At 41.2% G+C, this 15657-nt stretch overlaps 1 protein-coding gene across 3 annotated transcripts; it reads right to left on the reverse strand.

Annotated features, from left to right (window-relative positions):
* Positions 1-7983: 7983 nt before the first annotated feature.
* On the reverse strand, positions 7984-12373 carry LOC307159358 (cerebellin-2-like). 3 transcript variants are annotated; one of them, XM_079872667.1, is made up of 4 exons: positions 12143-12373; positions 11166-11300; positions 9932-11067; positions 7984-9322 (listed from the first exon to the last, which is right to left on the reverse strand). In XM_079872667.1, exons 1-3 carry the CDS (start codon positions 12312-12314, stop codon positions 10784-10786), a joined length of 591 nt encoding a protein of 196 aa, XP_079728793.1. In that variant the 5' UTR covers positions 12315-12373; the 3' UTR covers positions 7984-9322; positions 9932-10783. The 3 variants fall into 3 exon arrangements, with proteins under 3 accessions (XP_079728793.1, XP_079728794.1, XP_079728792.1); XM_079872668.1 differs by lacking the exon at positions 7984-9322 and having other exon boundaries at positions 10045-10998; positions 12143-12341; XM_079872666.1 differs by lacking the exon at positions 7984-9322 and having other exon boundaries at positions 10045-11094; positions 12143-12341.
* Between the last annotated feature and the right edge of the window lie 3284 nt (positions 12374-15657).

A 15657-nucleotide genomic window follows, 5' to 3' on the forward strand; every position in this document is an offset into this window, starting at 1 on the left:
TGGCGATTGTGCAGCATTCACTCACAGAAATACATGTTTTATATATTTACGGTAGGAAATTTACAAAATATCTTCATGGAACATGATCTTTACTTAATATCCTCATGATTTTTTGGCATAAAATTATAATTTTGACCCATAAATGTGTTGTTGGCTATTGCCACAGATATACGCGTGCGACTCGTGACTGGTTCTGTGGTCCAGGGTCATAAATGATCTAGAACACTGTTGTGCGAATGAACGGCCAGAACACATTAAAAGTTTCTGTTTTCTGTGAGAACGGTGTCGTGTTATCGGCCCCTAAGTTAATAACTAATGATCTTTACAAAGGAAGTGAATCAATCAAAACTAACTTTAGCTGGACAATAACTTTTTTTCTAGATCTGCTGTAAAGCCTAAACAATCTCTGTTACTGTAATCTCCTGTTATCACTGTAAAGCTGCTTTGAAACAGTCTATATTGTTAAAGCGGTGTATAAATGATGACTCGACTTGAAAGGAAGTTTGCCTTCAGTAACCAGGAAGTATTTGACAGCTCCTGCGCTCTGGCTGGTGCGAAGTTCTTCTTCTCTTTCCGTTTTGAATGGGATTTTCATCAATCAGCTCCTTAAAGTACATTTCCCCTAACACTGATTACAACTGTAAACTTTCCTTCGCTCTGTCTCCAACACATCCCCTCTCTCTCTCTCTCTCTCTCTCTTGTTTCACACTGTTTTCTCAGGGCCTTTTCAGCACAACTTTACCGTATAAAACTCAAGTAAGAGTTCCATATTTAGCAGTGTCTTCTTTCCCTTGAGCTGGTCAAAAAGCTGAATGACAATAAAATATCTCCTGTATGGACATGACATGACATGACAGAAAGTAAAATCTTTATTACACTGTCAACAACACATTAGAGATTAAATAAAGGAGTAGTTGTAGCCCTATAACCAAAATTGTCCATCGTAATGAGATTGTTTCCCAACTTTCCTTTATTTATTTTGACGGTTAAAATTAAAATCTCCTGATAATTTACTCTCCCCCTCGTCATCCAAGATGTTCATGTCTTTCTTTCTTCAGTTGAAAAGATATTAAGGATTTTGAGGAAAACATTCCAGGATTTTTCTCCATATAGTGATAGTAAAATAAACATTTATATACTTTTAAACCACTAATGCTGGTTTTGCACTCGCTGTGATGCGACACACATTACATGATCAGGTTGAAAGGTCAAGCGTGACATAGGCGTAAGAACCGACCTAGGGTTTATAAAGTGAACGTGCAAAGACTCAAATGCCAAAGTCAAACGATGTCAGATGATTTTAAAGTAGGGGAGTTTTTTGCCCTACCCAACATTTTTTTATGTAATTAAAATTTTTAGTAATGTGTGTCGCATCACGGCTAGTGCAAGACGAGCATTTGTGTTTAAAAGTATATAAATGTGTATTTAGTTCTAAAATGTCCGCTGGTTTGTCTAGATAAGACTCTTATTCCTCGGCTGGATCGTGTCGAGACTTTGAAGCTGCACTGAAACTCACATCTGGACCTTCGACCCGTTGGACCCCATTGAAGACACTATATGGAGGAACATCCTGGAGTGTTTTCCTCAAAAACCTTCATTTCTTTTCCGACTGAAGAAAGAAAGACATGAACATCTTGGATGACGTGGGGAGAGTAAATTATCAGGAAATTGTAATTCTGAAGTGAACTACTCCTTTAAACTGTTCAGCTCCAGTTCACTCCTACCTGGACATTTATATCCTCAAAATAGAAAGTGAAGACCTTGATCAGCTTCTTCAAGCGTGTTTAATAACCCTTGGAAATAAACTCTGCCGTAAGGGAGCAGGATTGTGTCCGGCACACTCCTATACTATAATCAGATTCCTTCGTGAGTCACAGTTGTAGGGTCTTTGTTTCCCTGGATCTGTCACATCTGTTGATCGGCTTGGACAGGTTTCACACATGCACTTATGGCTACAACCTTCTTTATTTATTCATGGCTCAAAACTGTGCCGTTCTCCGAAGTAAACAGCCGATCAGTAGGTGAGAAGCTCGGATATGTTCTGTGACGTTCGGATGATTGAGGATCTCAAACCCCTGCTGGGAGTTTTCCTTGACCTGCTGTGCGACAACATTCAGAACAAGCCGAACTCTGCAGGACCGATCACTCGATCTCCACAGCGGACAGCGAGTCTTAAGCCAGTCACGCTTCTGGGCCACAATCAGTCTTTACATTGGGACGGTCGGCTCTGCGATTCCTCGGCCTCATGTCGACTGTGCAGCATAACTATGCTTGATCATAACCTTCAGTCCACTTCTGGCTGGCTTAAAGGAACAGTTCGCCCAAAAATGAGAATTAGCTTATGATTTACTCGCCCTGAACTCATCCTAGGTGTATATGACATTCTTCCTTCAGACGAACACAATCAGAGTTATATAAAAAAAATGTCCTGGCTCTTCCAAGCTTTATAATGGCAGTGAATGGCTGTTTCTGGTTTGAAGTTCATAAAAGTGCATCTATCCATCATAAAAGTGCATCTATCCATGATAAAAATGCATCTATCCATCATAAAAGTGCATCTATCCATGATAAAAATGCATCTATCCGTCATAAAAGTGCATCTATCCATGATAAAAATTCATATATCCATAGAGACTACATATGTTCCTTTGGTCAGAAGCTAGAATTTTACTTTGTAACGTGTTAAATATGGGTATTTTTCTTACACGAACACATGGCTTTGCTTCAGAAGGCCTTTATTAACCCCTGGAGCCTGAGGAGCACTTTATGATGGATAGATGAACTTTTATGATGGATAGATGCACTTTTATGGACTTAAAACTGTTGGTTGCAATCCACTGCCATTATAAAGCTTGGAAGAGCCAGGACATTTTTTAATATAACTCTGATTGTGTTCGTCTGAAAGAAGAATGTCATAAACACCTAGGATGACTTGAGGGCGAGTAAATCATGGGCTAACTTTCATTTTAAAGTGAACTCCTCCTTTAAGTGTGTGGAGTCTGCGAGGAAGGTTTGTAAATGCCGAGCGTGCCGTGGCCTGACGGATGGCGTCCCGTGATCCTCCAGCCGTGTTTGAGATGGCTGAGACCAGAAGGGTCACGGAAATGCCCAAACAGATGGAAGTGGTCCGACAAATTACCCCATTCCCCTCTTTCCAGAGGGACCTCGGGACTTAATCCATGGACCTTCTTCGAGCTGGCTCATTTATTCAGGGTGTCACTGACCAATCAATCAGCAGATTTCTGCTTAGGTCTGAACGTTACGGCGAAGGGTGCCAAGTTTCAGATTGTGGAAGGGATTATCAGTCTGGAACCGAAGACACTCGGTGACCCTGACGTGACCTGTTGTAGATGGACTCGGATGTTTGGCATTTCCATTGGCAGGCTCATGCAACTTCATCTCACAGCTGAGCCGTGCCTTAGTTTGAAGCGGCTTTACCTCTGTGTCGTCTGTCATGCACTGAATATTCACACTGAGTGATTATTCAGTGACACTTGTTGTCATATTGTGAGTGAACGGAGGTTTCCATTTGCAGCTGTGTTGGAGATGTGAGTAAGGAGGCTAATGTGTCATTATGAGCGCTGAATGACAGTAATAAACAGCTGCTTTCTGCAGAGACGGATGCGACACGACACAACGCTGAAATGTCAACCAGAGTATGGCACTGTCAGCCTGAATAAAACATGCATCTGCTCAATAAATTATCTCTGTGTGTCAAACCAAAATCTTTGTCTGAGAATGAGATCTGGAAGTGTGTTTTAGGAATATTTCCAGTCTCATGCCATGGATGTTTTTATGCCTGTCTTTCTTTGTACAATAACTATACAAATAATGAAGATATACTGAGATAAGGATGCTTTGCCTTTTGCCTGTTAACTACTGCTGTGTTACTAGTTACTGTAATGGTAATGGTGTAGTAAGCACTGAACTATTATTAATATTATTATTTATATTAAAGTCAATGTGAAACAGTATTTGTCTGATACAGACTCGTGGAGTGTTACAGATTTGGCATCCTGACTGCAAAGGAACTTTTAAAAAACATCAATCATTTTTAATGCCATTTTTGGACCTAATATATGCTAAAAGGAAACTGGAATCAGAAGGACAGGCAGCAGATCACTGAAACATGCTTACAATGAGTCTGTATTTATGACTTCTGAGTGGATTTACCCAAAGCAAAAACAAGAAAAAAGAAAAAAAGAGATCTCTTTAACATCTCAAATTAAATGAGGTTACATGCACATCAACTGGAGTCTCCTGCTTTTCACATTTTTGTCCTGAAATAAAAATACTTTCGACAAATATGTTAGCCAATCATAACAGTGGGTGTTTACTGACAAGCTTTAAAGGAGCCGCGCCTTAAAAACTGATCATTTCAGACAGAGGGCCCTATCTTGCACCCAGCGCAATTGACTTTGTACACCGACACATGTTTCATTCCTATTTTGCACCCGACGCACAGCGGACTTTTCCCTCCACAGACGCACGTCGGTAAACTAGGAAATACACTTGCGCTCCGGGGGCGGTTCAGCGAAAAGAGGAGGCGTGTTCCGGCGCAAACGTTCCCTGGTGCTATTTTGCAGGTTTAGAAAACAATTCCGCCACAGACCAGGAGAAACCTCGTCTAAAGTCAGTGGCGCGCAACGCATGTTATTCAGATGCTGTTTTAAGGGCGCATGCTTGGCCATAATGTAGCGTGTGCACAACGCACAAACACTTTGATTCTCATCTACACAGAAGCAGCAATTTTAATTTTTGCAAATCATACATTATTACAAGGAAAAATATTAGGTCTTGTAGGTCTTGATAAGCCTAGAGCTTCTACCTATCTCTTTTCGAACAGTGTGAATATTATTATCATACGCCTGTTTAACCGAAGCTAATTTGGGTGTTTCTCCATCCCCAATGTCACTTCTCTGTGTTTTACGGCCCTGACGAGAACGTCGGTCTCCTCGGCTGTGAACCGCTCCTGGCAAATCCGCCGTTATAATAGCAATCCGCCATGGAACAAGCGCGCCTGCTCTTAAAGGGAATGTGAGATGACGTTCTGATTGGTTTATTTCACGTTACGCCCAAACCACACCTATGAGTAATGAAGCGACTTCAGACCAACACATTTTAGATTTGCGTCAGACCTGACCCGAGTTTCGCGTTTGATACTTGTGTTTCAGATCGTTAAAACAGGGTCCAGAGGCTCAAAATGAGGGTTGAAAATAATGTTTTTCTGCATAGGCTATACATTTGTTTTTTGTGATTTTTAAAAAAAAAATTAACATTATAAGTGAACCTCAAGGAACGCAGTAAAATAAAAAATCGTGTCATGACCCTTTAAACTCTGATATTCATGATCAGGGTTTTTATTTTACTTTTTTTTTACCTTTCATTTCATTAATCAACATCATTTTACATACTGTACATTTGTCATATCTTAAATCGATTAGCATAGATGTTGTTTTGTTCCAAAATAATTTTTTAAATTATAGAAAAAAATTATATTGTCATAAGAAAATATGACAAACATAAATGCAAGCAAAATGGGGTTTACATGGTAAACAAGAAGAAAAATATGTTGTGTTATGCGTCAAGCATAAAGCACCAGCGCACTAGTGTTACATTTCTTGAACAAGAACATATTTATCTAATACTAGACGTCATACACTTAATCCCTTTGTAGTTGGTTTGTAAACTTTTTTGCCTGGCCACTCTTAAAAATAAAGGGTCTTTATTGGCATTGGTGGTTCATTGAAGAACCTTTAACATGTTCACTGAACTAATGCTTCTTTATAGGGGAAAATTTTCTTCAGATTATTAAAATGTTCTTCACACTACACTGGTTCTTTTTCTTTTAAGTGGTTCTTTTAAGAAATGATCTCTGAAAGGTTCTTTGGGGAATCAAATATGGTTATTCGATGGAGTTTCTGCAAAAACAAAAAAAAAACTAAACAAACCAAACCAAACCAAACCAAAAGAAAAAGCCAACTAAAACAAGACAAGACAAGACAAGCAAAAAAAAAAAAAAAAAAAAAAAAAAAAAAAAAAAAACAAGCCAACATAACAAAAAAAAAAAAAAAACAACAACAACAACAACAACAAAAAAACAATGCGTGCCAAGCCAAGCAAAACCAAACCCAAAAAAAGCCAACCAAAACAAGCCAAAAAAAAAATGCGTGCCAAGCCAAACAAAAAACAGCAAAAAAAACAAAACAATGCATGCCAAACAAAACCAAACCAAAAAAAAAGCCAACCAAAACAAGACAAGCCAAGCCAAACAACCCCAAAAAAAAAACAAAAAAAAAACTTTTTTGGAACCTATATTTTAGCTGGTTTGTAGGGTGTTGTGACTGTGTCCCGCAGTGATCTGTAGATGTGGCTCCTCAACGACACACATGACCTGAGGAATGATTCACGTCTCCGTCACTCATAACGGCACCGCTGAAGTTTGTCCTGCACACACACTAATGAAGGCCTGTCTGGAGACGGCGTGACCGCAGCAGTCTGTAGAAACACTGGGATTTATTGTTGTCACAATATGTGCGTCTGTCAGGCTGATGTTCCACGTGTCCTGTCCTCACCTGTGTCACACATGCCCAGCAGTGTCATCAAACACACGCGTGTGTGTGGCCCTGGCATCTCCTCACCTGTGGACACCTCCTCAGGACACCTGTCACTCACCTGTCACCTCTCTCGTCAACCCCGCAGACGCTCCGGCTCATCCCAGTGAATCACATGTGACTGTGTGTGTGTGTGTGTGTGTGCGTGTGTGTGTGTGTGTGTGTGTGATAAAGAGGTGGGGACTGAATGATGAGGGTTACAAAGCTAAAAGAAAGAGAACGTTCTGTCAATGTTCTCTCAAAGTTATGAACAAACGTTCTTCCAATAGCGTTGATAGAATGTGCACAGTTATCAGGGTCCTCATTTATAAAATGTTGCGTAGAAACTTACGATCATTTCTCAAATGATCACAAAAAACATGTGTACACCTCTCTTCCTGATGTGAAATTTATAAAACGCAGCCTAATTAATGTCATTAAAGGGGACATATCATGAAAATCTGACTTTCTCCGTGTGTAAGTGCTATAATCGGGTCCCGGTGCTTCTACCGACACAGAAAACGTGTAAAGTGAAACCCAGTAACTGTGTTCTGGTGAGCCTTTCTCTGCACGCATGTAAAAAAATAATCCGATCAGATTTCTCTCTCCTTCTGACGTATGAAGAGGATCTTATTATAATATTACCGACCCTTAATCTGCACGTTTACACACACCAGCCGACATTTGGTTCCACACGCGCCAACAGAGACCAGTTCTAACACACTGATGAAGATCCAGCAGAGCCTGAAGCTGTTCTGTGGTTGAGCACAGACGAGCACTGAACACTATTGACCAGAACATGTCACCGCTGTCTTATAAAGACCTCAGGAACTGTGGACACTTGTATATGCAACGTGTGATCGTCAACCAGTGGATCTCTGAGCTGAGTGAGTGAGTGGAGGCGGGCTCATTTGCATATTCATAGAGCCGCGTATACTAAATATATAGAGTTACACTCAAGATATTTTAAGGCATGACGAAATCTTTTCAAGGAAATATTTTGGTAACACTTTATTTCGATACTCCACTTTAGACATTCCACTAACTATAAGTAACTCTGCAACTGCATGTCAACTAACTGTCATTAGAGTATTAGTAGACGGTCTGCTTAATATCTGAGAACACTTTATTTTAATATCCCCCAACAGATATTCTACTGACTATAAGTAACTTGGCAACAACAAGTCAACTTATTCTCCTAACCCGAACCCTAACCTAACAGTCTACTAATACTCTACTAATACTCTACTAATACTCTACTAATACTCTAATGATACTCTAATGATACTCTAATGAGAGGCAGTTGAAAAGTTACTTATAGTTAGTAGAATGTCTAAAGTGGACTATCGAAATAAAGTGTAACTAATTTTTTTTTTTATGGATTTTTTTTCAGTGTGATCATTAAAGGGTCATTTCACCCATTTGAACATTGTTTTTTATTTAAAGTGGGTCATATATGTAGTCGAAATGTAAAATAATTTTTGAATTTGGTGCCTTCGTGACCGAGAAAAGGCAAAAAATAACTTCAGGACGCATTTGTATGAAAGACAACAACTCCCACAATGCACCACATTGCACAGCTCCGCAAGCCACTCCCACTAATCCAGAAAGCGCATATCTGCCTATAAGAGAAATCACTCTTCCGTCTACAAGGCTAGCTACTACCAGAGCTTGAAATTCATTTCACATTCACACAAAATGTCTAGTTAGTTGGCGAACTCATTAGTGCATTACTCCTCGTTTGTATTTCTTTCGAAAAGGTGAATTATTGCATGGTACCTGGATGTTGAGTCAGAACATATGCGGTGCGAAACTAGGATAGTTCTCAACACAAACGTCCGTGTCCTCGTCTGATTCAGAGATTTCGTCCAGGAGAAATTGTCATCGTTGAAATTCTTTGCCGCAGACGGACTCTATCTCTGTGTTCGTAGCGGTTCGTAGTTGCATAGCGAGATCACCGGCGCCACCAGTCCGCCCTAACTCGAGCCAGTCCGGGCTCCTCGTCCGCGGCACGCAGGTCTTCTGCCTCGGCTGCTCTTCGCTATAATGCGGCTTGTAAAGGTAGCCACAAACACCTGATTCAAGCATCAGACTTCCGAAATCCTCTTCTTCTATATCATATTGAGCACTCTCCTCCGCTATTGTCATTACTGTACATCTGTCTCCACAGCGCCTGTTAGCTTAGCTTCAAACAAGATGGAGGATATTGCTTTCAGTTTCAGAGAGTAAAGTCCCACCCACTGATCTGTGATAGGTCTGTAGCGTGAGCGGGTCCCGCCCCCTGGGAAAGATGAGGAACGAGTGCTTGTAGTCTCAACAGAAATCCCCCCCTCTTACACTTCCTCCTACAATGACATCAAATGACGATTTTTGCGTCATTGTAGGAGGAAGTGTAAAAGGTAAATAACGGATTTCTCCCGTCTCAGGGGAAAATGAGAGAGTGTTGCACGACCATTCAATAGTATGACTGGGTTTCTAACAATGCAAAGCTTAATGCAAATGGGTGAAGTGTCCCTTTAAGTTTTTTAAAGAATAATAACGGTGTACCTTCATTCTTGCTCTTTAGTTCCCTGACTTCTTCACGAAGAGCGTTTAACTCTTTCCCCATGGTCTCAATCTTCTGGAGTTCACCAATGATGTCTAATATTGGTAACATTGGATCCAGTGTCTGTGCGACTCCAACACACATCAACACAACGACGCTCGTCACCAGCTTCATCACTGCTGTTCTGTGAGATTATAGATCATGAGCACAGAAACACACAGACTTTTATTGAACAATCTGAGCTACAAATATTTATACTTCCCTTTTTTTTCTTGTGGAGAAGTTAAACATGATGATGAGATGATCAGTGTAACTCCACAACAACTACAGAAATGTCTCCACTAACATTCAGAAGCTCTTCCTGAGTCTCTCCGTAAGGCTGCACTCGCTACTGGTTATACTGGGATTCTGAATGAGGGAGATTGGCCTGTTCTGTTATTGCCGGAGTTTCTGAAGCTCGTGTAAAGACTCCGCCCTCTTCTGAACGGAGGCGGAGCTAAAGCTCATTTGCATTTAAAGAGACACACACTAAAACGGCACATTTTTGCTCACACCCAAAAAGGGGCAAATTTGACAAGCTATAGTAAATGTTCTGGGGGATTTTGAGCTGAAATTTCAAAGACACATTCTGGGGACACCATAGATTTATATTACATCTCGTGAAAAGGGACTTAATATGTCACCTTTAACAAAAGTTAAACCAGGTTAAACCCCTGATGGTTAAGTAACGCACTGAAAAACCTAGAAATGACTAGTTTTCTGACTGCATAAGATGCCTAAGAATTATAGTTACCTGACAGGATAAGAGCCTCACGCTGAGTCAGACTATGTCTCGTCCCCTATGAACACCATCACTTGGGGATTAAGGTCACCAGTGTTCCATGAGCCAGACAGACTCCAGACAATGCCTTTGAATATGCTTTAATCACGGCCGGAGAGATCTCGTATCGATCACAGAGAATACACCAGCAAAAACATTAGTTTATATAGGATAGATACAGAGCAGAATAACATGACATATTACTCCGATATACAGGGGATTATATTATATATTATCATCACATCATTTTTCTCAAATATGATTGGTTCTTTTGTGCAATTCTGCATCCACCTCTTCTCTCTGTTACTGGCAAAGCAAATGTAGATATAACAAAATCATCAAAATTATGAGGTTATTAGTTAGGCTATTTAGGTAATGGTCTAGGCAGTATCCACTATTTTGACACACAAACCCTGGTTAATAGTTGGTGCATTTTGTTCTCAAATGTTAAATGTTAGGCCTGCAAGAAAAAAAAAATGTTAGGTATGGTTAATTAAAAAAAAAAAAAAAAAAATCCATTACACATGGAATGTGATTTATTTAACACTTATACTGTTCAATAGTAAACATATTTTTTTCTACACAGCTTCAGGAAAATTTGATTTTGTTACAATATTTTTTTGTACCTAAATAAAACACTGCGTTTGAGCAAAAAAAATTAAGTTGGCCTAAGTTAACTGTGTCTTAAAAACTAGTAATTAATCAGGGCTGATTCAGATTCTACATAGACCCATCGACCTTTTATATAACTGAATCAAAAATATTGTGAAGAAGAAAATCAGATGGCGATTTGTCAGAGGAGTTTAGTTTGGAAACCGCAGACGTTCAGACAGTAAACAGAAGGTGTCCGCTGAAGGTGTTCCTCTTCCAACCATCCGCGTAGATCCGACGTGTCTCTATGAGCTGAAGATATATCCGGTCTCCTCGCTCCAACAGAAGACTGACGGAGTTGATGCTCGTGTCTTCTGAGTCCTGTCCGGGCGAGTTATCTGATGCTGCCACCACAAGATTGTCGTTTTTTAGCAGATTCACTCCGGCTGCTTTTTCATAAGCATTGAAGACCACAAAGATGAAGAAATAAACTCCTTTTACTGGTGCAGTGAAGATTCCTGTAGACAACCATATAAACCTAGGTTCTTAAAAGTTGACAAATGACCTGACAGAATTGTATTTAGAATTTTTAATTGTACCTGTAAAGTTATTATACCTGTATTGGTGTCATAAGCATTTCCAATGTTAGTAAATGTATTGTTATACACAAGAGTGGATTTTTCAGGCAAAGGGCCGTAATATCTTGTGCCCACTGCTGACGGTGAGGCTGAAAAAGCCACTTTCACCCTTTCTGAAAAAAAGAGATGAGAAGAAAATAATAAAGTAAGTGAAAAGAAGAAGTAGAATATTTCTAGTTGGAACTTAAAGTCCCCCTGTGGTGTAAATCCAGCTTTTAATGTAGTTTATGTGTCTATGTGGTGTTTTTAATCTGCTTTAAGACAAAGCATGTGTAAGTTCATAAGTCGACAGCATTGCTGAGTATTTCCTCCTTAAAACTGCAGTGAACCAAAGACAGTCTCAAAAACACGCTTTGAAATCGCTGGTGTTTCTGACGTCACAAACTACCTTGTAACCAATCAGATCAACGTGTGATCGTCAACCAGTGGATCTCTGAGCTGAGGGAGTGAGTGGAGGCGGGCTCATTTGCATATTCATTGAACCGCGTATACTAAATATATATCAAGCTATTTTAAGGCATGACGAAATCTTTTCAAGGAAATTTTTTGGTAACACTTTACGTATACTATAAGTAACTTTGCAACTGCATGTCAACTAACTGTCATTAGAGTATTAGTAGACTGCCTGCTTAATATCTGAGAACACTTTATTTTAATATCCCCCAACAGATATTCTACTGACTATAAGTAACTTGGCAACTACAAGTCAACTTATTCTCCTAACCCAAACCCTTTCACCTAACAGTCTACTGATACTCTACTGATACTCTACTAATACTCTACTAATACTCTACTAATACTCTAATGACAGTTAGTTGATATGTAGTTGCAAAGTTACTTATAGTTAGTAGAATGTCTAAAGTGGAGTATCGAAATAAAGTGTAACCAATTTGTTTTATGGATTTATTTTCAGTGTGATCATTCAGTTTTTTAAAGAATAATAATAACGGTGTACCTTCATTCTTGCTCTTTAGTTCCCTGACTTCTTCACGAAGAGCGTTTAACTCTTTCCCCATGGTCTCAATCTTCTGGAGTTCACCAATGATGTCTAATATTGGTGACATTGGATCCAGTGTCTGTGCGACTCCAACACACATCAACACAACGACGCTCATCACCAGCTTCATCACTGCTGTTCTGTGAGATTATAGATCATGAGCACAGAAACACACAGACTTTCAATGAACAGTCTGAGAGACTTTGAACTACAAATATTTAAACTTCCCCTTTCATAAGCAGAGTTTTTAGAGTAAAGTCTGCTCCTATGTGGCTTTATCAATCATTAAAAGATGTCGGTAGGCATGAGAGATTTGGTGAATTAGTGAATTTTCTAGATCAAGAACAAACATCACAAAACATTGTCTTGGATCATCCAGGTAACGACACACAGTATTAAGAATCAAAGGTTCACAAACTTTTGAACGTGTCATTTTAATAAATTCAGCTATTTTTTGTCTCTTGGAATATATGCAAACATTTTTTATGTAAAATATCTTATTCAGGACAGTACTAAATATAAAAATTACATGATCTCTCTTACTTTATTAAAATTATTCACATTTTCACAGATTCTACATAGGGTTCACATACTATTCCTTGCAACGGTATACATTTATATATATATATTCTGAGAGCGTTCCCTGTTTGCTGGGTTTGCTCTGAATGTCTGTTGTTGTATTATACTATCTCTGCTCTCAAACTTCATGAGTGTTATTAGAGCCGTCTGAAATAAAGATCAGTATTTCAGGGCAACACTGCGGGCACCGGCCTGGACTGTGGAGGAACTCGGACTATATCACATAACTGTGGAAAATGTAAGGAGACACAGAGCGAGTCTGAAGGCCTGCGGGCGCTTCCCCAACCCTGAGCAGATCAGCTTGACTTTATTGCCATTCGGCATATGGTCTCAGACAGACTGTCAGGCGTGTGTGTGTGGCATCGGGCTGATCCGCGGGGAAACACACGGGTCTCGAGGTGCTGCGGGGGACAGAGCGACACACACTGACCCTACGCAGAAAATTGATCAAATTGTAGGATGCAAGACTTCTTGCCAATTATCTGGGTCATGTCAGCGTATCTCTGGTCCTTCTTGGTCAGCAGTGTGTGTGTGTGTGTGTGTGTGTGTGTGTGTGTGTGTGTGTGTGTGTGTGTGGGTTTAGCGTGTTTAACGGATTGTATGTCTTGCAAACACAGGAGAAGGAAAACATCCACTGACAGCAAACTGACACTCATGCTGGTGCTGGAAAACATTTACATTCCTTCAGCTAATAGAGAATCAGCTGCTTTCAGGACATCTTTCCCTTCGACTCGAGAGACTCTTGACTCAAAACATCCAGTTTTTTAAAGTTTAAAAAGAAAGCTCTTGGTTATATGAACCATAAAGGAGTAGTTCACTTCAGTATTAAAATGTCCTGATAATTCACTCTCCCCCACATCATCTCAGATGGGTGAACGTGATTTCACCAAGTACCACATGTTCCTGGATCAACATCTTTGTTGATCCTGGAACAACTTTCCAATCAACCAATCAGATTTGAGGGACAAGTTTACAGTTTATGTGAAGTTCAGGCTTAGAACCAGGGTGAGGTGCTTCAACATCTGTGTTATTCACCTATCATTTCCCTCTGATTTTTGGGAAAATTTATGGGTAGGGTTAGGTTTAGGGGTAGGGATAGGGTAAGGACTAAATTTTGGGACAGGAATGTTATTCCAGGATCAACAAAATATGTTGCTCCAGGAACATGTCTTACTTGGCAAAATCACGGTGACCATCCAAGATGTTCATGTGTTTCTTTCTTCAGTGGAAAATAAATGAAGGTTTTTGAGGAAAACATTCCAGGATTGTTCTCCATATAGTGTCTTCAATGGGGTCCAACGGGTCGAAGGTCCAGAGCTTCAAAGTCTCGACACGATCCAGCCGAGGAATAAGAGTCTTATCTAGACAAACCAGTGGACATTTTATAACAAAATAAACATTTATATACTTTTAAACACAAATGCTGGCCTTGCTCTAGCTGTGATGTGACACACAGTATAAAAAATATGAGCTGTCTTCATTTACTCATTTACTGTCATTTCAAACTGGCACTACTTTCTTTCTTGTGCAAAAAACGTCTCGGTTACGTATGGTAACCCTCGTTCCCTGAGTCCAGGGAACGGAGACGCCTCGTCGGGGGAGTTCCCCTGACGAATTGGGATCACGCTAGGGAGACCAATTGCCTTCGAGTGAATTAAAACGAGCCAATGAACATTGGCATGCAACATTTGCATTCCGCAGCCCGCCTATCAACGCGGGTATAAAGCCCGGAAGCAAACATTGCATCATCGCTTTTCGCTGAGGAGCCGAACAGTGTCCAGCCCTCCGCGAAGGTACAGCAACATGGCGACGGGACGAGGCGTCTCCGTTCCCTGGACTCAGGGAACGAGGGTTACCATACGTAACCGAGACGTTCCCTTTCGTCAGCAGGGAACTCCGACGCCTCGTCGGGGGAGTTCCCCTGACGAATTGGGATCCCTACCAAAACACCATGGTGCTGGCCCCTTCCAGCGCCCAGCTAAGCTACAGCCCTGCAGCAGTTTCCAGAAATTTTGCGGGAGCTAGCTAGGGAATCACACTGCTGTTCCGCAAGACCCAATCAGTGGATATTGGTTAACACTGGGAAAGCGTGCCCGTCCCCAAGGAAAATAATAATGGGGGGGAACGCTGCGGAAGCTGAGGCAGCCTAGAGGAAGGCCCTCAAATACACACATGTACTAACCACGTAGGGTAGTGAAACATATGGCAGTCCTTGAAGGTAGTCCCAGTCCGGAGGAGTGAGGAGCGTACTCAACAGGGACGACAGAATGAGTCTGTCAAGGGGAAGACACGGCTGAACTGCACGTGGCAATCATGGGTCACCGCAGGGACCACTGGAAAAGGCACCCAGTCTACTAGCAACTCCTTACTGAAGGTAGCAGACCTGGTGCCGGCGGTCCGCAACGCCTGGCACCGGAGGGGGTGATGGAGGAACTCACGAGGTTAGCCGTTTGTTGGGTAACCAACGGAGCAAAAAGACGCACGTATCCGCTCACGGAATGGCGTCGCAAGCCGACACACCTATTCCCTCTAATTACTGGCCATAGCAAGTACTCGAGAGGAAACAGGTTCCACACGTAGGCTATAAAACCTAGCGAACGTGTTCGGTGTCGCCCAGCCCGCAGCTCTACAAATGTCTGTTAGCGAGGTGCCTTGTGCCAGAGCCCAGGAAGCGGCAACACTCCTAGTGGAGTGAGCCCGCAACCTGGGTGGGCAGGGCTCACCCTGGGACTCATAAGCCCTGGTGATAGCATCCACTAGCCAGTGGGCTAACCTCTGCTTGGAGACAGCCTTCCCCTTCTGCTGGCCTCCGTAACAAACAAAGAGCTGATCTGAGGTCCTAAAGCTTTGCGTTCTGTCTATATAAACCCGGAGGTCCCGGACGGGACAGAGAA

This window comes from Squalius cephalus, assembly GCF_949319135.1.
Source record: "Squalius cephalus genome assembly, chromosome: 5".
Taxonomy (NCBI): Eukaryota; Metazoa; Chordata; class Actinopteri; order Cypriniformes; family Leuciscidae; genus Squalius; species Squalius cephalus.